General features: G+C 39.3%; 1 protein-coding gene across 2 annotated transcripts in view; it reads left to right on the forward strand.

Annotated features, from left to right (window-relative positions):
- Positions 1-19,946, forward strand: part of DENND6A (DENN domain containing 6A) — a 34,224-nt gene extending 14,278 nt beyond the window's left edge. Inside the window, exons 8-19 of one of the 2 annotated variants that reach the window (XM_024220950.3) lie at positions 3,280-3,335; positions 3,918-4,040; positions 4,197-4,292; positions 8,802-8,896; positions 10,979-11,044; positions 11,147-11,211; positions 11,927-12,016; positions 12,726-12,779; positions 12,870-12,979; positions 16,087-16,189; positions 16,656-16,730; positions 17,886-19,946. In XM_024220950.3, the coding sequence (XP_024076718.2) occupies positions 3,280-3,335; positions 3,918-4,040; positions 4,197-4,292; positions 8,802-8,896; positions 10,979-11,044; positions 11,147-11,211; positions 11,927-12,016; positions 12,726-12,779; positions 12,870-12,979; positions 16,087-16,189; positions 16,656-16,730; positions 17,886-18,017 (1,065 nt within the window). In that variant the 3' untranslated portion in view covers positions 18,018-19,946. Of the gene's footprint in view, positions 1-3,279; positions 3,336-3,917; positions 4,041-4,196; positions 4,293-8,801; positions 8,897-10,978; positions 11,045-11,146; positions 11,212-11,926; positions 12,017-12,725; positions 12,780-12,869; positions 12,980-16,086; positions 16,190-16,655; positions 16,744-17,885 lie in introns of both variants that reach the window. The other variant, XM_024220956.2, reaches the window with a different exon arrangement.
- The last annotated feature ends 2,990 nt before the right edge of the window (positions 19,947-22,936 follow it).

The raw sequence follows: 22,936 nt of genomic DNA on the forward strand, positions 1-22,936 counted from the left end.
CTAGGTGCTTATGGCAATTGCATTAAGCAAAACAAAACATTGAATATGGCTACTTATCTAACAGTTTGGGAATTCAATGCCAACAAAATCATCTGTAATTCTACTACTTTAAACCCCTCCATAAAAAGTCAGGAGTATATTTTCTTCCTGTGCCCCTTCTCTAATTGTGCTCTGATGGCAATCAAGTGCAGGCTCTCTTAGACCAAGGAGCAAGTTCCAAGGTTGAAAACTCCTTACAGAAAATATCCTGCCAGCGGCCCCTTTTTTGATCAAGGGGTTTATGATACAGAGGCCCATTGGTGGTTCACTACTCTGTGTCAGCATCTCCTGTCAGGCCTGACATACTCATTACATCTGAGTCCTGATAGATACCTAAAAGGTGGCATGTAATATAGAATCATAGAATATCAGGGTTGGAAGGGACCTCAGGAGGTCATCTAGTCCAACCCCCTGCTCAAAGCAGGACCAATCCCCAACTAAATCATCCCAGCCAGGGCTTTGTCAAGCCTGACCTTAAAAACCTCTAAGGAAGGAGATTCCACCACCTCCCTCCTGTGTGATAGTCTGTTTGAAAGCAGTAGGGGTTTTGCTGGTGGAAAGGTGCCAGATCAGGCATTCAGGTTCTCCTGGGCTGGTGCTCTCTCCTGACAGAGCTACACAAAATGTCAAGGAGAAGGCAGAACGGTCTGCCCCGTATGGCACACTGGGCTGACCCCAGAAGTAGTTCTGATGTGGCTGCAGAAAGGCTCCCCCAGGTTAGCACTGTGGTATCTCTAGTGAGCGTCCCAAGAGAAAGCGGTTCACACCATACCTCTGCCTGCCTGCTTAAAAAGCAGAGGTCTCCTTTATTCTCATTACTGGAAGATTAATAACTCACTGATCATTAATATTCTTGTGTGATGTATGTAGGGGTGTGTACAGAGAGTTATAAATATGTGCTAGAATTATCTTCTTAATGTGTTTGGCAAGCAGTGCATAAGCTCAGTCTGCCTTAGACAAAGGAATATGTATTTGCTTCTATGATCAGCCTGGTTGTCAGGCAGATACAATGAAGGCACATTTACATCTAAAGTAAACAAAACTATCAATCTAACAAGTAGGGGAGAAGACAGCATGGCTCTACCTGCAAGCAGGAAAGAGAAGCTTGGTGTGGGCTTACTCTTCAAATAATATATTTAAAAGGTTTATTGTCAGAGCATCAAATGGTAAGCAGTTGATCAACTGATTTATAATACGGTAACACTGTATACAAAGTGTAGCGAGTAAGGTCTTCTATGAAAGTCTGTGACACACTGATGATTAATATCATTGTGGGATGTATGTATAACACTGAGGAACTGTGGATACTAACTGATATTGTGCTTTAAAGTCTGTGACCAAACAAAGGGAGAAACAGGAGGGAAGGCAACTATCTACCTGTCTCCAGTGAAAATTAAGCAGTGTGGAATCAAAACAATGGAAGCTCTGTTTACGTACAAATCAGCAGGGGAAGGGGAAGAATAGCAAGAAGCCTTCCTGGCTCTTGAAACAGAGATAATAAACTTTGAGCTGATATAAGAAGGGCAAAAAAGTCATTTGAGTTATCCATCACTTGGGGGATTCAAGGGGAGAGAGCCCTTGAAGTCACAGAACACTGAGTCCTTCAACCAAAGGGTTGAAGTCACTGAGACTGAATATAGGCGAAAAACATATTTAAGCAAATGATAATCCTTGCCTACGTTACACCGTCAACCTGTGGAACGCTTTGCCAGAGGATGTTGTGAAGGCCAAGACTATTACAGGGTTCAAAAAAGAACTGGATAAATTCATGGAGGATAGGTCCATCAATGGCTATTAGCCAGAATGGGCAGGGATGGTGTCCCTAGCCCCTGTTTGCCAGAGGCTGGGCAGCAGGGGATGGATCACTTGATTACCTGTTCTGTTCATTCCCTCTGAAGCACCTGGCATTGGCCACTGTCGGAAGACGGGATACTGGGCTAGATAGACCTTTGGTTTGACCTAGTATGGCAGTTCTTATGTACTCGTAAAAGCATACTTTTACTTTTGTTTGTAACCATTGCTATCTTTACTCCTTATACTTGGTATGACTTAAACCTATGACTTCTTGTTTATTAAACTTGTTTTATTTTTGCTATAAAACAATTCAGTGCTGTGATTGAAATAGTGTTTGTCAAACCCTGGTTAAATTAATGAGCTGCAGTGTATTTTCTCTTTAAAGGAACAATTAATTTAATTACTTCTGTGAGTGTTCCAGGAGAGGGCTGTTCACTATTTGTTACCTGTAAGGCAAGGTTTGGACAGGAAGAGTCCTGAAGAGTTTGCTGGCAAGGCACACAAGCTGGTGTGTCAGGGAATTGCCACGCAACTTAGCAGTAGCAAAACTCTCATTTGCTCAGGCTAAGAGGAGTAACACGGTAACTCACAATTCTGGGAATCCCAGCAGACTGTCTAATTGGCAGAGGATTTTGGGAACATTTTGGATTGGAAGAGTGGCGTGGTTACTTTTCAAAAAGAACAAGGCAGTGGAAATCAGGGTGTGATCTGGATGCTTGTATGCTGGTTGTTGGCATCAAGGCTGAGAGCCACAGCAGTGTAGCATTTAAGGCACCCAGAGTTGCTGGGCAGGTGGTGTCACAACCCCTTACTAGTCTGGGTTGAACCCTAAAACATCAGAGGGCTATTAGTTCAAGCAGCTTAGTTGATACCTTTACAGTTGACACCCATAGAGAGAGGTTACCAAGTGAAAAACCATTTAAGGCTCAAAGACAAAACCATCGTTGCTTTAACCATTGCCTTAAACTTCCCCTGGAAACTACTCAAAAGCAACTGCAGGCTCTGGAGCAAGGTTCCTTTAAATAAGTCAGATTTCTTCACATTGATTTCAGGATGCGGGCAGGTGGAGTGCAGCTTCCTCAGCATTTGGCTATTGGGGAGCTGACTCAAAAATTACTGTTTAGGGGACAAATCCCTAAAAGTTCCATATTTGGTCACAGAAGCCATGGATATGATAAACCCGCTGGTTTATATTTTCTCCTAAATCTCATGGGCTGAAATGTCTTAAACGTTTCGTATCATCCCTGGGCTAAGACTTGACAATTGCAACAAACTTAATGGATATTTACTTTATCCTTGGCACAGGTCAATAACTAATATGGATGTGACACAGTCATTTCCTGCTTTTCAGTTTTGGCCCATTGTCTGTAAACATTTGAGGGCAACTTTTATTCAATACTTTAAATTGTTTTATACTGACTAAAAAGTTAATTTTCTGCCTTTCAGGAAGACACACAAATCTCCATTGCTTTACCTACTGTTCATGAAGTGGATCTTTTCAGGTAAGAATTTGGCCTTATTTTTCAGTAGTATTGGCCTGAGTGTGATTTGTGAATATTCAATAGGAGCTTCATGAAGCATGACTCTCTAGTTAACCAACTAATTTTAGCAGCATCTTTGCAAATAGTTGTTAAGGCATTGTTTGCATTAAGATGACTTAAGGAAAGTACATCTAACACTGGTTGAAAGTAACTACAATAAGTAGCAAGGTCTATATACACCTCTACCTCGATATAATGCTGCCCTCGGGAGCCAAAAAATCTTACCGCGTTATAGGTGAAACCACGTTATATTGAACTTGCTTTGATCCACTGGAGTGCGCAGTCCCGCCCCCCCGGAGCACTGCTTTATCACGTTATATCCGAATTCGTGTTATATCGGGTCGCATTATATCGAGGTAGAGGTGTAATTGAATATTTATTTATGGGAAAACTGTTCTAATAACTTGAAAAGCAGGTAAAATGTTTACTATAGTTTTTAAACGTCCTTTATCTAGTTCTGTCCTTTTAACTGGAATTTGTATTCATTCTGGTGATAAGTATATTGAAAGTGTTTATATGCTCTTTCTATAAATCTGTTTGCAGATGTTTCTGTCCAGTATTCTTTCACATTCAGATGCTTTGGGAACTAGTGTTATTAGGAGAACCGGTTGTTGTTATGGCACCATCACCTTCTGAATCTTCAGATACTGTTCTGGCACTTGTTAGGTAAATATGATAGAGCATCCTTACAGTTCAAGTTCTGTTGATTTAAGAAGAATATTGAATAGCATCTAATGAAGCTCTAGAAATTTGACATTTATTAGTGAAATATTGTATCTTTATGTATATACTTATTTAACCTTCTATGTTTCTGTTCCACAGTTGTATTTCACCTTTGAAGTACTGCAGTGATTTTAGGCCCTACTTCACTATACATGACAGTGAATTCAAAGAATATACCACTCGTACACAGGCCCCGTAAGTAAGATTGATTACAGGTGTAAAAGTTGATGTTCAGGTCATTCTTGCACCATAACAGTGGCTTAAAGTGGAAACCGAAAAAGAATAAATCTAATTTTTTGAGACTTTGGTTCTGGACATTTTGGAAAGAAAACCCCTTCTTTTTGGTGTTGTGACACAGCAGGCTATATTTAACTATTTTATACAAAATGGGGAATAAACTCGCTAGGCATTAGTACTGCTGAAAACGATCTGGCAGTTATGTTGGATCACAAATTGAATATGAGTCAACAATTTGATGCAGTTGTGAAAAAGGCAAATATCCTTCTGTGTTTATTAACGGGAGTATCTGTTCCACTCAGCTCTGTAGTGGTGAGGCCTGAGCTGAAGTATTTTGTTCAGTTCTACGCCCTGCTCTCTAAGAAAGATGAGGACAGATTGGAGAGAGTCCTGAGGAGACCAAGGAATATGATAAAGGGTTTAGAAAACATAATCTATGAAGAAGAGTTAAAAACATAAAACAAAACAAAACTGAGCATGCTTAGTCTTGAGAAAAGACAACTGAGGGGGGACCTGATCAGTCTTCAGGTATGTTAAGGGCTGTTAAAAAGAGGATGGTGATCAATTGTTCTTCATGTCCATTGAAGGAAGGACAAGAGAAAATGGGTTTAGTCTGCAGCAAGAGAGATTTAGATTAGATATTAGGAAAAACTTTCTAACTATAAGGGTAATTAAGTTTTGGAACAGGCTTCCAAGGGAGGTTGTGCAATCCTCATCATTGGAAGCATTTGTTCAGCCTGTTCTTAAAAATCTGTCAGGGATGGTTTAGGTATACTTGATTCTGTCTCTCGAGGTCCCTTCCATCCCTTCGTTTATATGATTCTATTTTAATTGTGGTTAATCCTACTATTTAAGAAAAAAAGAAGAGCTGAAACCTGTGGCATAATGTTAGTCATCTCATATTTAGAATCATACTTGAAGTCAGTGGGACGTCTGTGTACCTGATTGGTGAAAGGGTTGAATCCTGAATAGAAAAGATGCTTTGCTCTTCAGTACGCGCTTGTCTGCACGGGGAAACTGACCCCAGAATAGCTACAGCAGAACAAATTATTCTGTAATAGTTATTCCAGAATAGTTCCTCATGGAGTTGGTATATTCTGGAATAAAAGTCACTTCATTCCAAAATAATTACTGCATAAAATGACTAATTTTGGAATAGAGCATCCATACAAGGGTCTATCCTGGAATAGCTATTGTATAATAGCTTATTTCACAACAGCTATTCCATTAAATTTCCATGTGTAGACAAAATTTAAGAAGAAGTTTGTGCTTTCCTCAATGAACCTGTGTGAATGTATCAGTCATATTTGTGGATTTTAGTATTTGGGAAATATCATTTGAAATCTTGAATTTTCATAATTGCTCTTAGACCACATTGTGGCACTTCAGATCCATATTCAAATGTTGGTAACCAGATCATATATTTATATTCAAAATAAGTATTTTATTGAAATATTACAACTTAATCAATGATTGATTGTTTGCATTAGACTTACTGGTCATTTTCTGAACAAGGTTCCTTTAAAGCGTGAGCAACTGGTGACTGTTCTGCTGAAATTTTTTCTTCTTTAATAAAAAAAAAAAAAAAAAAAAATCCTTCTCAGAAAACACAGTAATGGAAAAGCATCCAAACTTGGACACTATATTTGTGGTCCATTTATTTTTAGCAAATAAATTGCAAACTGAATAACCAGTCGCATGGAATCCAAAGTAGTGTTCGTCTAAACTTTAGTGACCCATGTTTAAAAATATCATCTGTTCATGTACACGAGAGAGAAATGCATTCTTCTGGTTTTCTTCGTTAAAAAAATTAGAGACTGGAAAAGGCGTTTATTTCTGAGAGTCCCTTGTTCTAAAGATGGTGAATTCTGACAATAGAGTTTCCATGCAGTGCTTCAGCATCCAGGGTAAAAAGAGTGATAGCGTGTTTTTGTCTTACCATTTTTCTGTGAGAGTTCATTTGAAAAAGACAAAAATACCCTATCACAAAACGATCACTCCACATCTGACCTCTCAGTCCTCAAAGGAAACCTGCACAAACACCTTCAAAAGACAAGCCTGGGAGCTTAAATTCATAACTTGGCTAGACACTGAAAATAATAGACTTAATAGAGCCACTCGTTTTGTTTCACTGCAATAATCTGTAACCCACTAACCCACCTTTGCCCTATGACTGCAGTAGTCAGTTGCCCACTTTATCATGTGTTAACTCCTTATGCTTAACAGTCTGTTCCATATTGTATTTAGTGTGACACTCCAATTACTTTTACCAGACCTGAAGAAGAACTCTGAAGAAGAAGCTTGAAAACTTCTCTTTCACCAACAAAAGTTGGTCTGATAAAAGATATTACCTCACTAATCTTGTCTCTCTTATATACTGGGACCAACAGGGCTACAACAACAGTGCAAACAAAAAAGGAAAAAATTAACAGTGAAATACATTGAATTATGCAATGGTCTCCTAACACCTGGGACTTCTTCAGTCTAGTTTTAGAAAGCACAGTGTTTTCTAATAGCAAACAATCATGCATCAGCAGGGAAATAGGCTAGATGATCTAATAAGTTTCTCCCCTCTTAAATTCCTGGTCATCTGGAGGAGCAATAGGTCATTTGACAAAGGACATGGACCGACACAAGTTTTAAAGTAATAACTGCTTGTCATAGTAAAACCTTGAAGTAGCAATTTGACTTTTAGATACACACAAGATCAAATTGCTGTTATATCTATGTAAATCCAGACAAATTCCATAGATCTGGGTAGTTATTCCAGGGTTGTACCCGTGCAACTGAGGAGAACTTAGGCTAGAATCGGTACAACATGAGACTTGGCAGGAGTGCTGTCTTATTACAGTATAGACTTTAAATAAGGTTATGTCTACTCTTGGAATTATTAATATTTGAAATTATGAATATTGCTGTCGGAAATCACCAAATACTAATTTAACCATAAATTGCTTTATTAAATCCAAAGGCCAATGATATTTATACAATTGCTCTTAATATGCCTAAAAAGCTAAATAATAAGCAGTTCACTACATCCAAACAGTAACAAAACATTATAAGCATTTGATCAAGATACTTACAAACTGGCTAGACCCGGGGGTGCTTAGATCTGTATTAGGCAGCTCCAACGTGATCAGGCAGGTATTAGCAATGAACCCTTTAAGAGTTTACTTTCTATACCCTTTAACAAACAAGTGATGTCATTGCCAGTTACTGACTTCAGTTAACAACCAATTTGAGACAGTTCACTCTTATTTCCAGTCTTAATCCAGATAAGATTTACAATCTCCTTTCTTTCTAAGGCAGCAGTCCTCAACCTTTTGAGAGTCACACCCCCCACTTACCCCTGTCCATGCCCCCCCTGGGCCGGGAGCGGGACTGCGGACAGGGGCCGAGGTTCGGATGGGAGTGGAGCCACAGCCAGGCTGTGGTGGCAGCTGGGCCCGTGGCCAGGTGAACTTCCACTCTTAGCCTTGCCCCCAGTCTCGGCCCCAGTTCGGGAATGGAGCCACAGCCAGTGGCTGAGGCTGGGGGCTGGCGCAGGGCCAGGAGTGGAGTTGCAGCTGGGCCATGGTGGGGGCATGCCGGGCCCCCAGCCCGGTGTGGAGCCACACCGAGGCTGGGGACAGGGCCAGGTGAGGGGGCCGAAGTAGCTGGGGATATGGCTGGGGGTGGGACTGGAGCAGAGCTGGGGGTGGGGAGGGGCTGGGTGGCAGTCCCTCCACGCCTCCGTACGGGGGTGCTCCCCACACTTTGGAGGCCTCTGTCCTAAAGCCTTTCCTAGGCTCCCTCATGCTGTTCAACGGTTTTCCCATTGCATCTGGGTTCACATAGGCTTTAACATTGAGGTGTGGGTTGGGGAAGAGCCATGTTGGCTCATTTTAAGACAGATTCTCTGTTTGGTTTAAAACAATCTGCAGTCACCTGTAACAGTCAGAGGCCTTCTTTTTAGAAATTTCCCCTTATTTCATTAATGATTTGAACCAGGCATCCTCCCTACTTCGTTCCTCTATCTCTCATTATTTTCAAGGCCTTCCTTCTACTTGCTAGTCTGGGCCTTTCTTTACAACACATATATATTTCTTTAACCAAACTTAAGCTAACTTTATTTCTTTAATTTCATAATTATCCTACATCTACACTATAAGATGGTGGGGGTGACTCCCATGCTTGCGTATACGTACTTGTGCCAGCTTGAGTATGTGTATGCTTGCAGGGAAATTGCATCCCTAGTGTATACATAGCCTATGATGTGTATGTTCTGCAATCCTCTGAAAGCTGAGACTTTGGGAAATGCTGTTTAAAAAAAATAAGTGTTTCATATGGTTAATTATTTCTTTGTGTTGGTATTTAATTTCTAACTCTTAAGAATAAGTTCAGGTTATAATAATATTTGATATCTAAATTTCAGTGGCAAAAACTGTTGCTCTCTTGATGGAAGAATTTCTGTTCTTCTTTTTCTAGGCCTACTGTCATTTTAGGAGTGACAAACCCTTTTTTTGCTAAAACACTACAGCACTGGCCACACATTGTCCGAATAGGAGAGATTAAACTTCCAGGTAAAACATAAGCTGTACTACAGAACTCTGCTTCAAAGTGTAAAAAATATTTACTTTTCATTTTTTACCTTTAGTGATGTCCTGAACACTAATAGAGGGATAACTTAATCTAAATGCTTTGTGAGCCAGTTTCCAGGATTGAGTTTATTATGCAAAACAGCGTTAACCATGTTTCTCATGAAATTTAAGGATGTTAAATGAACTCAAACTCTCAAAAATATTCTAGGGTTGGTACTTAAAGTCCATCTAGCATTCTATTTTTCTGTCTTCAAGGTAGGAGGTAATGATACTTATTAGCTCCTGTGTTTTTATCTTTAAAAACTCAAACAATTCTGTTTTCATACCTCTGCCAAGAAAATAATAGCTGAAATTTTTGCTAATGTGTCGCTCATGAAATTCAGTTAGTTTCTGATGTTGGTTTGTTTTAGAATAAGTAGAACTCAGTAAGAGCTTGTCTATTTCAAACAGGAGTACCTCGAAGCATAATACAAAACCAGTAAAGCACTGTAGCAGTGTCCACACAGAGCATTACTGCTCAGCAGGCTAGTGTGCTGTAGAGTCACACCCGGGTTTACTGCACGCTAATGTTCTGTGTAGACAACCCCTAAGAATAACAGTCATTAAAATTGCACAGAAAATTACCCTGCATAAAACTAGCTAATGGTGCCACTGTTTTTAGAAACGATGCATTTGCTGGCATGATTTTTTTAAATTACTTAGATTTTTGTAATATGCTCTTTAAGTCATTATAGTACTTAACATTGTATGACTATTTTTATACAAATGGAAATTTCTGTCCACTTATCTTTTGGATAGCAAAGAAATTTTCAGCCAACCAGTAATAAGGTCATAAAGTGCTGTGTGTGTGTCCTGCTTTGCTTTGATACATTATTTTGCTCTGAGCCAAGAATGCAGGAATCATTTCAGGCAGAGTATTTCAGCATGAAATCCATTTTTCATGGGAAGATATTTAGTAGTATTCCACCTTCTGGAGTATAACTGTCATTATTGGCCTAGGAACTGTCTTCCCCAGAACTAGGGAAGTTTTTTGAAATGAGAGGAAAGATGACTTTGATAGAGAGTTTTAAAGTATCCTACGGCCATGAATAGCCACCCCCTAGTGAAAGTAGCAAAAAGATTTGTTTAAAGTCAAATTTTCAGACCTCTTCAAAATCCGTGTGCACCGTCAGATTAGCTTGAAAACTAGTATGCCATTTCAGGGACCAGGATACAGTTTGTGGTGCAGATGTGTAATCATTTGGTCAAGCAGTTCCTGAGAAACAGCTACCCCGACCCTATTTTAAAAACTTCAGCTTTAACTCTTTTCCTGGGCAAAGATAGGGGAAAGTCTATGAAGAGTGTCCATATAGAACTTACAATACTGCACTAGCTGGCCCATTTAGAAATCTAGTGTCGAGCTCCGAAACCAAATAGCAACATTGTCAGACTTTATTTTTTGGTTCTACAGAGCAGCACTAGGCTGCTACGTGCTATGCATAGAGCACCAACGTGGTGTGGAGGAAGAGGGAGAGAACATCTTCCACAAAATATTAGTAGTAGCCTCGGGAGGATGCACTGGCCTTGGATCTCTCCCTAATAATATTTCTGTACACTTGACAACCCTTAATATTATATCGACCAAATTGTGAAGCACTATTACTGAAGGTATGCACCCTATAGGAATCAAAGGGAGATGGGCTAAAATTTAGGAGATGAATGGAGAACGCAATCCTCTTGCTATAGGGGTAATATTTTTTTTAACCATTTGTATCATTCTGAATCAAATGGCCACAGTTTCTAATTTCCTCCAATATAGAGGATTTTTAATATTTTTTATTTTAATGCAATTTTGTTCAATGGAAAGTCTGCAAGACTTAGTTTATCTATTACATTTTCATGTATATATTTTAGTTGGGATGCTTACCTACACTTCTGATATCTCGTGTCATTAGGCAATGTACTGAATAAAAATAAGGATTTGTAAATACATGTGTTATTTTGTATTATACAATGTATTAATTGTGGTGCATGCACCCAAAGAAAAGATTTTTAAGGTGGTGGTGATTTTAAATATTTTGGCAGGTGAAGTTCCAAAGCAAGTGAAAGTGAAAAAGCTGAAGAACCTAAAGACTTTGGATTCTAAACCTGGTAATAAGCTTGATCATCATAAAAACATAAGCCTTACCATTTTCTTTACTAAAAATGCATACCCTAGTTGTTTTTTTGGCTGTATTCTTTTTTTTCTTCCAGGTGTTTATACATCTTATAAGCCATACTTGAACAGAGATGAAGAAATCATAAAACAGTTACAAAAGGTAAACTTGGAGATCTGTTTATTGAAACTGTTTTGTATGCTGGTAGATCTTTTTCTTCATATATGGGTCGTCAAGTGTGTAGACAGAACTCTCAGAGACTAAAACGAAAAACTCTGAAAATATGAACTTGGACACTTATGTCTTTGCCCTGCCTGAACTGATTCAAGCATTGTCTTCTAGGAGCATTTGTTTTCCTGTTAGCAGTTGTAGTCGTGCTTTTTAAAATAAATAAATAAATAAATAAAAATTGAATGATGGAATTTAAAAAAGTTAGGGTAAGAATCCAGAGAGTTTAGATGATTAACCAAAGTCTGTCCATGCTTTTTCAAACCTCTTTGGCCTAGAAATCTCTTGTGTGAGTTTTCTCAAGTCAAAATTTCCTAGCTTTGACTGGTTTATGGTTTATTCTCAGAATATTTTTTTCTCCTAGTGTTTCGGTTTCCTTTCCTAGATGAACTTGAAATACAGAGACCATGTAAAAACATAATAAAAAAGAAACAGAAATCACTGTGATCTATATTAAGACTATTAAAATGCAACACAATTAATAGTGTTAGTGATTTCTCTACAGCAATGCCTTAAGTCTGTTTTAAATAGGTGTACATCAGTGGAGTGTGAAGCTGGTCTTTGGTGTGTCTCCTAATTGTTTAGTAATTAAGAAATCTTTTTGTCATATGTTGAAATAATAGATTATTACTGTGGTTGCTTCTTACAGGGTGTACAACAGAAACGTCCTGCAGAAGCCCAAAGTGTAATTCTTAGACGTTATTTCTTGGAACTGACACAAAGCTTCATCATTCCATTAGTAAGATGACATATGTAATATTTGTTGGCCAACACCTATGATAAAAATATATTTCTTCAGTATAAAAGCTATTGTCATAATTTCTTTCAAATAACTAGAGTTCAGGACTATTTTTGTGATTTTATTTTTTAAACATATAGTTGGTCCTGCAGTTTTAAATGTTCTCAGGTGTACTAGGAAGATGATGATGGTGGGTCAGTAGTCTAAGCATCAGATTTGAAGCATTTTAAACTCCCTGAAACCACAGGTTCAGATCCCAGTACAGTACATTTACCTGTGTATCCGTAAAGGCAGATACTGTGAGGTAGTCTTTCAGATGAGACCTCAGCAGTAGAGATCCTGTCTGTTCTGAAATGACACTAATGATTCCATAGCTTTTTTTACTTTGAGTACTTCCTCTAACTCTTCACATATTCTTTGAATAAATTTTCTCTCCCCACACTGTTGAACATGCTGTCAACTGCTTAGTTGTCTCCTTTAATCCCAGAGCTGGCTGGATTTCAATGGTATTGAATGTACATAGTTTATAAATCACTTTGTGATGAGAAGAGCTATATAAATATATATTATTATAGTTTGTTATGATAGCTAAGAAGACTTTTCTAGGCAACCTGTTTCAACCAAGTGGCATATTACTGCGAATTGATTAAAAATACATTGGCTCCAAGATCAGGATTTTTTTTCTTTAACTATTTTTCTTCCTTCTCAGGAACGCTATGTGGCAAGCCTGATGCCCCTGCAAAAGAGCATATCTCCATGGAAGGTAAGGAAATACTCCTTGAATGAGCTGAAAATGTTTGTGACTAAAGAAAACTCATACTGTAAGCTGCCAAAAACTTGGTTTCTTTTGTAGAGTCCACCACAGTTGAGACAATTCAGCCAAGAAGACTTTATGAAAACACTTGAGAAAGCAGGACCACAGCTCACCTCTGGATTAAAGGGAGACTGGATAGGACTTTACAGGTCACTTTTTAAAATGAGAGACCAATTTGTATGTAAATACAGTGATGCATAACATGTACATGCCCTTTTTGTTTTGGGGGCAAATCTAATTGTTGTTATAACTGAATATTATGCAAAAGGATTTATTTTCATAGTTCTTTGTGTCTAATCAAACAAATTCATAATGTTTAGCAAACTTTAAATATCCATTTAGATATGCCCCTCTGGGTAACCTGTTAATGGTTTTCATGTGACAGTGCAAAGTATTATAGATCACTATATTCTAGTGTTAAAAAAATTACTAGATAAATGGGAAGAAAAGCTTTTCAGTAGGGAGCTCTAAATAGCTGAATGTGGGATCTCATAGTTTCATTCTGGTAAGTTTTATATTCTGGACTAATTTTATCCCCAGAACATCTCTTCTGTCTATTTAGCTGCAATTGTAGTACCTTTTCAAATGAGAAGTTAAGATGCACAGTTTTCCTGATGGAATGGCCAGCAAGAGGTGCTGGGTAAAGCACCTCTTTCACTCCATTTTTTTTTATACATCATAATGCTTTGATACTACAGGGGGATCCAGTGGATATAGCATACTTGGATTTTCAGAAAGTCTTTGACAAGGTCCCTCACCAAAGGCTCTTAAGCAAAGTAAGCTGTCATGGGTAAGAAGGAACTTCCTCTCATGGATTGGTAACTGGTTAAAAGATAGGAAACAAAGGATAGGAATAAATGGTCAGTTTTCAGAATGGAGAGAGGTAAATAGTGGTGTCCCCCAGGGGTCTGTTCTGGGACCAGTTTTATTCAACATATTCAAAAAATGATCTGGAAAAAGGGGTAAACAGTGAAGTGGCAAAATTTGCAAATGATACAAAACTAAGACCGTTAAGTCCCAAGCAGACTGTGAAGAGCTATAAAAGGATCTCACAAAACTTGGTGACTGGGCAACAAAATGGCAGATGAAATTCAGTGCTGATAAATGCAAAGTAATGCACATTGGAAAGCATAATTCCAACTATACGTATAAAATGATGGGATCTAAGTTAGCTGTTACCACTCAAGAAAGAGATCTTGGAGTCATTGTGGATAGTTCTCTGAAAATATCCACTCAATGTGCAGCAGCAGTCAAAAAAGTGAACAGACTGTTGGGAATCATTAAGAAAGGGATAGATAATAAGACAGAAAATATCATATTGTCTCTATGTAAATCCATAGTATGCCCACATCTTGAACGCTGCATGCAGATGTGATCGCCCCATCTCAAAAAAAGATATATTGGAATTGGAAAAGATTCAGAAAAGGGCAACAAAAGTGATTAGGGGTATGGAATGGCTGCCATATGAGGAGAGATTAATACTGGGACTTTTCAGCTTGGAAAAGAGACAACAAAGGCGAGATATGATAGAGGTCTATAAAATCATGACTGGTGTGGAGAAAGTAAATAAGGAAGTGTTATTTACTCCTCCTCCTAACACAAGAACTAGGGGTCACCAAATGAAATTAATAGGCAGCAGATTTAAAACAGAATATTTTTTCACACAGTGCACAGTCAACCTGTGGAACTCCTTGCCAGAGGATGTTGTAAAGGTCAAGACTATAACAGGGTTCAAAAAAGAACTAGATAAATTCATGGAGGATAAGTCCATCAGTAGCTATTAGCCAGGATGGGCGAGGATGGTGTCCCTAGCCTCTGTTTGCCAGAAGCGGGGAATGGGTGACGGGATGGATCACTTGATGGTTACCTGTTTTGTTCATTCCCTCTGGGGCACCTGGCATTGGCCACTGTCGGAAGACAGGATACTGGTCTAGATGGACCTTTGGGCTGACCCAGTATGGCCGTTCTTATGTACAGCGATAGGCTCTTTTAAAAAATGCTTCTGTATTTCAAAATGCAATTGGTAAGATCATCTTCCTGGCTTATGTTCCTGACCACATCATAGTTTTCTTTGAGTTCTTCCTCTAGTGCCCCAAGACATTACTTTTTGTCTCAACCCTGTAAGGCTCTTCACAACTTAGCCTCACCCTCTCTGTCTGACCTAGGATCATACTGTACCGTTGAGCCCTGCCTCTGCCTTCACTCTGCCAAAATTCTTAGCTTTTACTGCCCTTCTGACAACTTTTTCATTTAAGCATCTTTGCCACACCACCCCTTATACATTTTTTTTAAAATCTCTACTATAATTGTTACAGCTAGTACCTTTATCTTCTTTCACATGCCCCCTTAACACTCACCTCCAAAACCCTGCTTGCTGATCATGGATAGGCAGATGTTTTTCCTACTCCCATACATTTAGACTTGGCCAGTCCTCACTGTACCTTTATCCTAATTTTAAAAAGAAAGGAACTGACCAAGCTGTGTTAATCCTCCTCCAGGTTTATTTTCCTTGTATGTTATATCTCCATTTTTCTATCTTTTGGGAAGTCCTCCAGGACAGGTTTTGTCTCTAACATATGTTTGCACAGCACCTGGCATAATCAGGTCCTGGTCCTGATGGTGGCCTTTGGGTGATACCATAATATAAATCTTTACAAATAATCTGTATAAACAGGAATAGATGGCTATATAGTACTCGTATACCTATCCATATGGGAAGTAAGAATCCCAAGGTCAAAGAAGCTGTGTTATATTAACCCCTAAACTCATGAAGATCTAGCAAGAGCGATAATCATCATGAAACCCTTTAGTTCTCAATCACCTTTCCTTTCATTAGAATGGAAACTATTAGCCAAAGCATAATGGCAGGGGACATCAAATTGTTTTTGATAATCAACATTTCAAATAAAATGACAAGTCATTTAAATACAAGCATCTTTGTGCCTGAAGACTTCATAAGGATTTCAGAGCATAAGGCTTTTTGGTGTTTTTTTGAAGGGACACAGAAACCTGTTTCAGATTAGTGATGTTTTTTAATCAGTGTTCCACTACATAACTTTCCTTCCCAAGCAGAATTAATAATTTTTCTGAAAGATTAAAACCTTCTAATTGATATTTATATCCTCCTCCTCCCCACAACAAAACTGCTATACAATCTTGTGAAGTTGTGTAAGAGACTTGATGATGGAGGAAAAAGAAAGAATTGAATTGAGAATGTAATTTAAAATATAAATTTATTTGCACTGTTTTATTAAAGACACTTCTTGAAATCTCCAAACTTCAATGGCTGGTTCAGGACCCGGCGGAAGGAAATGACACAGAAGTTGGAGGCCCTCCAGTTAGAAGCGCTCTGTAATGAGGTAAGAAAAATATGATTTTTTGCTCTTAGTGATTTATAACACTTTTTTTTTTTTTTTTTTTACATCAAAACTTTGCTCCATGTTTCAGAAGTGTTCTGTCCTTGCCACCTGTCAACTGTAATCATTAAAAAGATTGAGACACTTGTCAGAACCTTTTATTTCAACTAAAAACATAAAAATAAAAAAAGTTAAATTGCAGTTTGAAACACTTAAAAAAAAAAATAAAAAAAAAATTCTGCAGCATTTGGAACCTAAAGGGTGTGCTAATGCTGGAGAGCTGGAAAATGAAATTGACCAGCCTGTGTTTGTCTTAAGATGACAAATGCATAACTAGTGAGAAGTAGTATATTGCAGTAATGTTCTAAATATACTAGAAGTTTTTCAAAAGTAAATTAATGGTATTGTTGAAAGTACTGTGTGTTTATGTATGTAAATATTTCAGCATTATGAATTTTTATCCTGAAAGGACTTGCTTTTCTGGAGTCAGAAACATACTGAAGTAGAAACAGTGGATCTTGTCTTAAAGCTAAAGAATAAACTGGTATGTAACTATAGTAAGTACAGATGAAATTTGTCACTTCATATTGTAGAGTGAGTGTGTTTTGTGTGTTTTACATCTACTTCAAATTGAACTGAATGTTCCTCACAAGATTTTGATAGCTCAGAAGATAGATGGTGATCATCCAGTCACTGATTCAAATATGGATGGCCCAGTTCAGCAGTAACCAAAAGGCTGGTGGCTGAACAGCACTTAGGTGGTTTAATTGATTGTTTCAGTCCTGTGCCTAGCTGACATCTCAAAACTCACTTTAACAGGACCCATGGCTTCCTGAGTGTCCCACTCATGGCCAGAGGTTGCTCTCCAGCGCCTTGCCTCTGTTTCCCTCTCTTCAGGGCCCCTGAAAAAACTGCACACAGGCTTTTCTCTGGGTTTACATCACCCCTGCCTAGTGCTGGGTTAATAACAGAAACAGTTCAAAACAATCCTCAGGATCCCAAAATACAATCCATCACCACAACCCAAAAGTTAATACTTAGCTCTGGCATCTTCTGTCACAGCCAGAGCTCTTCTTCTGTCCCAGTCTGTTGTCCCATCTCTTCCAAGCTGGAGCTCAGCCTTCTGGCACTGATCTCTAAGCCCATACCCAATCAGTGGAGTCCCATTTCCGACTCACTGGTCTCTGGCCTCCAAACTCTCCTGATGTCAGCATCTTTCCAGCAGGAGCCTTTCTCACGCCCTGCAGTGGCCTGGGATTTCTGCTGCTCTTTATAGAAAAATCAGCTGATCTCGCTTGTGGCTCATTCAGTAATCAGTGTTGGCTAGCCCCAGGCCCTCCATACCATAAGGGACAAGCCACCCAGTTACACTTACTGATGTTGGCAATCTAAGTAGAGATGCCAAAATTAAGGGCTCAGTCCTGCTCCCATTGAAGCCAATGAGTGTTTTGCCATTGACTCCAATAGGAGCAAGACTGAGTCCTAAATGAACCTGGAAACCAAACTTCCCTTGGAAGTCTGTCCAAATCAAGGTTGAAATAAGCTGGTGGTATTGAGGGGAAGCTTGCATTCCCACTGTCCACGTACCTGTTCATTAGATGGAGGACTTCAGATCCATTAGTCTGATTTCTTTTATGAACATTAAATTCACTTGCAGTTTTTTTTATTTGAAAAATGTGTTTAATTGTGCCTCCTATAGTTCCAGGCTGACAGAGAACATCTACCCATGAAACCTGACACTATGGAAAAGCTACAGATGCACATTGATGCAATTATACTAGCACTCCCAGATGACTTACAGGATATTCTGCTCAAAACTGGTACAACATGATTTCTATTAGGATTTTTATGCCACAAACAAACAACATATTTCAAAGCTTCACAGAAGAGACTGGCAGAGATCAATGGACTGGAGCTGTGAATGGTATACTAACACTTGACATTAGTAATAGTGGAAAAACAATTTTTAGCTTTTCTTTTAAAATAGACACCTACAGGGGTTCCACTTAAATACTGATGGAACTAAAGAATTTCTTTGTTCATTATGTTTAAAACCAAGTGCTCTTATGAAAAACCTGTGGGCATATGAAATTATGAAACATGCAGGACCACAATGCAATGCTGGCATTGCAGAATGTTTTTTTAAATTGGTGCTGCTGTGCGCATTCATGTTAACTCAGGGGGAAGCAACATTCACATTGGCTTTGTAAAGAGACTATCCCATTTAAGGTAATATCTAATTGCTTTTAATGCCTTCTTTCTTTAGATATTTTTAATCTGATGTTAAAAACTAACTGCCATGCTGTTGTGACTTGGATGAAGTACATAATAGTTGAGGAATTTTGTTGGCAAATCATTGCTTACAAATTTTATGATTTATAGAACTGCTATTAGCAGAGACAAGTGAAAGTATTAAATAGGCCATTAATCTTGTTTTACTTTTTTACTCTTTTTTTTTTTTTTTTCCCCAACGATTATATTACATCTGCCTCTGGACAGAAAAGAAGGCATCTGTTAAATATATCCTAAGAAAGAGAAACTGGTATATTTTCCTTTAACTTTGTCCATTTAAGGTCAGATAATGGGTAATTGTCTTCACAGGCCTTAATTAATGCTAACCCCAGATTAGTTGTATTTTTATCATTGAACAATTAAAATGATTTTAAAGCTGAACTGCTGAAATTCAGGATTTAAGTTTCCATTAATCAGGCTTAACTATATAGTCTTCATCACAAAATGTACAGTGTTGCTTACTAAATATACCAAGTTTAATGTTACTGTTGCTCATCCTGTAATAGATGTCAGTAGTGCTAGATGGCACAGAATCCACTGTAGTTGAGGATCATTGTAGTAGTAATCTTAAAGTGCGCTTCTCTCTCCTGCCAGGAAATGATTGTGTTAGACTGTTTTTTAGGAGGAGGAAATGGGGCAGGAGAGAAAAGACTATATTACTTTCAGCTGAAGGAATCTTGTGGATTGTAGAGACTATATCCAGAAGGAGTTGCAGCACAGTGAAGCTACTTAAAATACATGCATACAGTAAACATGCATAAATAACCATTTTTCATTCTATAGTAAGCAACAAGAATTTGTTGCCACCTTAGATCACCTTAAACCAAGAAAACTAAGACTGGTATAAGAAGTGCACATTTGCTCTGCATGCAAAGAGTGACTTTGAGGATCCATTCCAAGCAGGATAAGATGAAGCCATGATGTACAAATAAATACAGTACATACTTTATACTCTTAGATGACAAGTGGTTCACAATTATCAAAGATTCTGCTTAACGTACTTTGGGTAGAATAAGAAGTCTTGTAACGTTGCAATCCTGCTATGGAAAAAATGCCTTTGTATGATAAATATTTCATACTATCTTTCTAAAAATGTCTTATTTAGGTATAAACTGTCACATTGTTATTTTTAATAAAATATGTATTTTAATACTCTTACAGTTTATATAACATTATTCATGAACAGAAGTTAGTTTAACTAATTGTATCAAGACTGTCGTTTAAATTATACCACTATGGCATTAATTAATCTCTAACTTGCAATTTGTTTTGCACAGCTGATGGCTAGCATTTCTAACCCTGAAACTGAAAAGTGGCCATTACTCTGGTAAATTATCTTTAAATATTTAACTGAAGCACTGTATGATATCTTAGAACCGTGTAAACTGGCATCAATTATGTCAGCCTATTACCACTTGACTGAAAATATGTATTTTTGTAAAAGGAAATAAATGTCAATCTTTTGGGATGTTTATTTAGGTTACTTGTTCAGCAAATCAAATGTCCAAATTATCTCCTGCACTGAGGAACTGTTGAAGCTTTTCAGCAGCCTACAGAGACTGTTCGTTATTTGCCCCTCTGCCAGAACCCTCATCATTTGTCTCAGTACAACAGCAGGGAAGACACCTCCTCCTCCTCTCCCCCCTCTCCCCCCCCCCACACACACACACTCAGCAGCAACCGCCACTGGACTCCAAGGAGAATGAGGGTGTGTGATTGGGAGAAGACTCCAGGGGGATGGAGAGTAGATGAGAAAGGAAGGGGAAAACTCGGGACAAGGGAAGCAGAGAGAGGAAGGAAGGTGATGCAGTATAAGGAAATAAGTGGTGAAATAACAGTGAGTGGGGGGGCAAGACGTTTTGGAGGGATAGACAAGGGAAGAAGTCCTAAGGAGGAAGAGAGGGGGGAAAAAAGGAGCAGGAAAGAAGGGCAATGACCTCACAGAAGAAAGGTGAGATGATGCCAAATGCTTCTGCCTACTTTTCACCCTCTGAAAATGCCTGGGGGAATTGAGGAGACAATCTGTTTGGGCCTTCTGCAAGCTAACAAATAGAAGCATCAGTGACAGATATGGAGCTGCCCTGTGACAATTTATGAATACTGTATGTTGGGCTGGTTCCTGGGATGCTTACAGTATGAATGTATTGCTTTTAGTGTAATAGGGGACTGTCTGGAAAAACAAGCAGGAAAGAAAAGAATGGCCCAATATAGCCACCTCTAAGCAAACAGTTAAAAGTTGTTAAGGGACAACACAAGAACTATTAGTTTTGATGATTTTGTCTCCATCTCCAGCCAACCTATAATAGTGGTTTTGACCAGGACAGGAAAAGGCCCACAAATACAAAAGAACAAAGGAACTCTGGGAGGATTAAAAGGGGCACCCTCAAAAGAGAGGCAGCAGCAGTTCAGGGGAAACAGACAGAGATACACAGTCCACACTGGGGATGTACGAAGAAGTTACACAGACTGAGGTTCTTGATTTTTATCTGTGATTTTTTTACAAAATTATTTTACCCCACAAGGCAGCTGTATACTATTTAAATATTCAAAAATGGTAGCTTTAAAATATTACATAATGGAGGAAATTCCTGGAAGATGAGCTCTAAAACTTAAAGGGTGAAATCCTGGCCCAACTGAAGTCAATGCAAGTTTTGCCTTTGACTTCAGTGGGACCAGTATTTCATCCTAGATTTTCATCCTATTTTAAATATATATAACTAACGTCTAAACATGGCTAATATCATTTTGCAGTGTATTAACAGGAGTGTCATATGAAAGACACAGGAAGTAATTGTCCTGGTCTGTTCAGTACTGGTGAAACCTCAGTTGAAGCACTGTCTATCTCTGCCCTTCAGGCTGGGTACCATCCCGCTGTGACCCGACTTCCTACCCCACTGTGAGTGCGTGGGTGACTATCTCCCCCCCACCCTCCACTAGGTCTGTGCCTTCTCCCAACCAACTCCCTGCCTTTCTGTGTGGGTATGGGGCTAGTGGAAAACTGAATGGGCTCAAGTGAATGAGCTTTTGGGGAGGGGGGGGACCAAATGTCTCTCAAAGCCACTAGCGTGAGCAGATCTATGTCCCAGTTGAGTTGAGTTACGAGTTTTAGGTTTCAAGGATTCCTAGAAGTGAAGTCTTATCCAGGACATAAAACAGCCAGAACAATGGCTGGCCAGCACAGATGCAGCAGGTGGTGGGGGAATGGGGTCAGAGTATGGGAAAGTGAGGGTGCTCAAAGAGATGGAATTGAGGGTGGTGGGGCAGTGACATTGCTCAGAGGTTGGACGGAGGAGGTGGGAAGCAAGGGAGTTCCAGGACATGGGCAATTCAGAAGTTCAAAAACACGACAGTCATTTCCCCATGATTTCTCCTTTGTACCTTTAAAAGGCCCAAGGTAGGAGGCTGCATCTGGGATTCAACAAGGAAGGGTTGAGGATGAGCATCTGCATAGTTGTCCTGGAATTTCACTTTAGAAGTTGGGAAGGTGGTCACCCAAGAGACAGGAGAATAAAGGCTGAGCAGAGATGCATGAGAAGAAATAGGGGGACGACGACACACATGCAGTTGGCAAAATGGCAGGACAAACCTAGAAAATCTGAGTGCAAAGCACAGAGAACCTGGAAAAGGTGAAAAATATGGAAAGAGACCCCATTCCCTTTAGTCCTCTTTGTATGTGGAAAGACCACTGACAACTCAGGAACATTGGAGGAATCCTGACTGAAGATAAGAGGACCTAACACAACTAAGTGGCAACTGGGGGAGCAAGACCCTGGAGTGGGGGAAAGAGTCTGGGAGATCACAGGACTTTGTGGGCATGGGGGGAGTGAGAATAAAAGGAGCTCAGAGGATAAGAGATTGAGACTGGAGGAGAGGAGCAAGGTAGACACAAAATGAAGCAGGGTAGAAAGACGTGGGGGGCGGGGGAGAGATTCATCAAGATGTAGGAAAAGTGCAGAATAGGCAGGGTTGGCATTAGACTTGCTGGGGCTCAGGGCAGAAACTAAGGAGGGGGCCTCCCACCCTGCCTCCTTTACCTGCTCACACATCTGCAATGTTTCTAAAGTCCAAGCCCTGCCACCTGGGGCTGAAGCTGAAGCCCGAGCCCTGCTATCTGGGGCTGAAGCCAAAGCCTGAGCCCTGCTGCGTGGGGCCCTCTGTGGTGTGGCATCCCAGGTGATTGCCCTGCTTGCTAACCCCCTAACACTGGTGCTGAGATTAGGAAGAGAAAAAGAAATAAAATGATGTGCTATACAAACTTACTTTTAAAATTTTGTTCATTTTGAATTTGATTTAATCGTTACTGAAGAGTCAGATGTATTTCATATACCTGCTGAGTAAATGTCTTTGTTATTACGGTCTTTTTACAACATAAAAAGGGAGCTCTAAGGACATGGACCTGGCTGCTGGGGAATACCTCACCTGGAGTGTTCCCAGGGTGCCAAAAAGCCAGCATAAAAG

The sequence above is a fragment of the Terrapene carolina genome, unplaced genomic scaffold, assembly GCF_002925995.2.
Source record: "Terrapene carolina triunguis isolate 2854851 unplaced genomic scaffold, T_m_triunguis-2.0 Scaffold89, whole genome shotgun sequence".
In the NCBI taxonomy this organism is placed as follows: domain Eukaryota; kingdom Metazoa; phylum Chordata; order Testudines; family Emydidae; genus Terrapene; species Terrapene triunguis.